The 1,071-nt window shown below is 41.3% G+C and overlaps 1 protein-coding gene across 1 annotated transcript in view; it reads right to left on the reverse strand.

The window, feature by feature from the left end:
* Positions 1 to 4: 4 nt before the first annotated feature.
* LOC103520421 (casein kinase I-like) overlaps positions 5 to 1,071 on the reverse strand; it is a gene marked incomplete at its 3' end in the record, with an annotated part of 8,930 nt that continues 7,863 nt past the window's right edge. The window contains exon 4 of the mRNA XM_026831551.1: positions 5 to 67. Coding sequence (XP_026687352.1) covers positions 5 to 67 — 63 coding nt within the window. The remainder of the gene's footprint in view (positions 68 to 1,071) is intronic.

Raw genomic sequence — 1,071 nt, forward strand, 5'->3', positions numbered from 1 at the left:
TTATGTTCTCGATACGGAATATGCTTGTTCGTATCTACATCAATGTATTCCTTGGCTAGTCCAAAGTCTGAAATCAAACACGGAAAACAAAGTGTTAATGAATGGAATAGAAAGTATGACATGAATCTGACAGTATATGAGAAGGGTTTTATCCATGAAAGGTCCTAAAAACAAAAGTTAGTACTTAAAAAAAAAAGTCCCTAAGGACCCAAAAATTGATGAACAAAATTGATTGTTAATGTGTTAAACAACTCTGCCAAATTCTATGGAAATCGAGAGAAAAAAAAAAACTTCCGAGTCTTCTTCTTCGCCTTTTCCAGTGGTCAGACAGGGTCGGCGTTTTTCGTCAGCCTCTCAATCAGTGATTGATTTGGGCTGACATTTGGTTTTGGGTACAAATTTTTTACGGTGAATACCCTTCGCACTCAACCTTAAAGTTGCTATTCTTTAGCAAGGGAAATTTTAGGCTGGTATCCTCTCTGTTTAAAGTCCTACAGCCAGACTAAGATGGTCTACTACCTGTTCCCCAAGAATTATTCAGTGACCCGCACACTACCTCAAGTATTGAGTTTTTGTCCCGCAAACATTATGGGTCTGAACACCCCCTGATGTAAACAGGCCAAGCGAAAGAAACCGTAAATAAATCCAAAACTTTTTCCTCTTTTTTAGTCCGTCCTTCCTTCATTATTACAATAGTAATAAAAAGGTCATTATGGGTCTGAACACCCCCCTGATGTAAACAGGCCAAGCGAAAGAAACCGTAAATAAATCCAAAACTTTTTCCTCTTTTTTATTTAATATGCCGACGCGACGCGATGTAGGACAGAAAAGTCGGGCACGGTTGGTCCAGTGGTAACGCGCTTGCTTGCCATGCAGAAGGTCCCGGGTTCGAATCCCACCATCGACAAAAATTTGTACTCGTTTTTCGATTGCAAATATTTCAACGGGTTACTTTCTGGTGTTCTCGTGTTGACCCAGCACCTAAATGGGAAGTATTGTGCCCCTTCTCGCCCATCTGACGAAAGGCAAACTACGGGATGGGCATGCCACGCCACAGGCCACATCAAGCGT

The sequence above is a fragment of the Diaphorina citri genome, unplaced genomic scaffold, assembly GCF_000475195.1.
Source record: "Diaphorina citri unplaced genomic scaffold, Diaci psyllid genome assembly version 1.1 scaffold3602, whole genome shotgun sequence".
In the NCBI taxonomy this organism is placed as follows: domain Eukaryota; kingdom Metazoa; phylum Arthropoda; class Insecta; order Hemiptera; family Psyllidae; genus Diaphorina; species Diaphorina citri.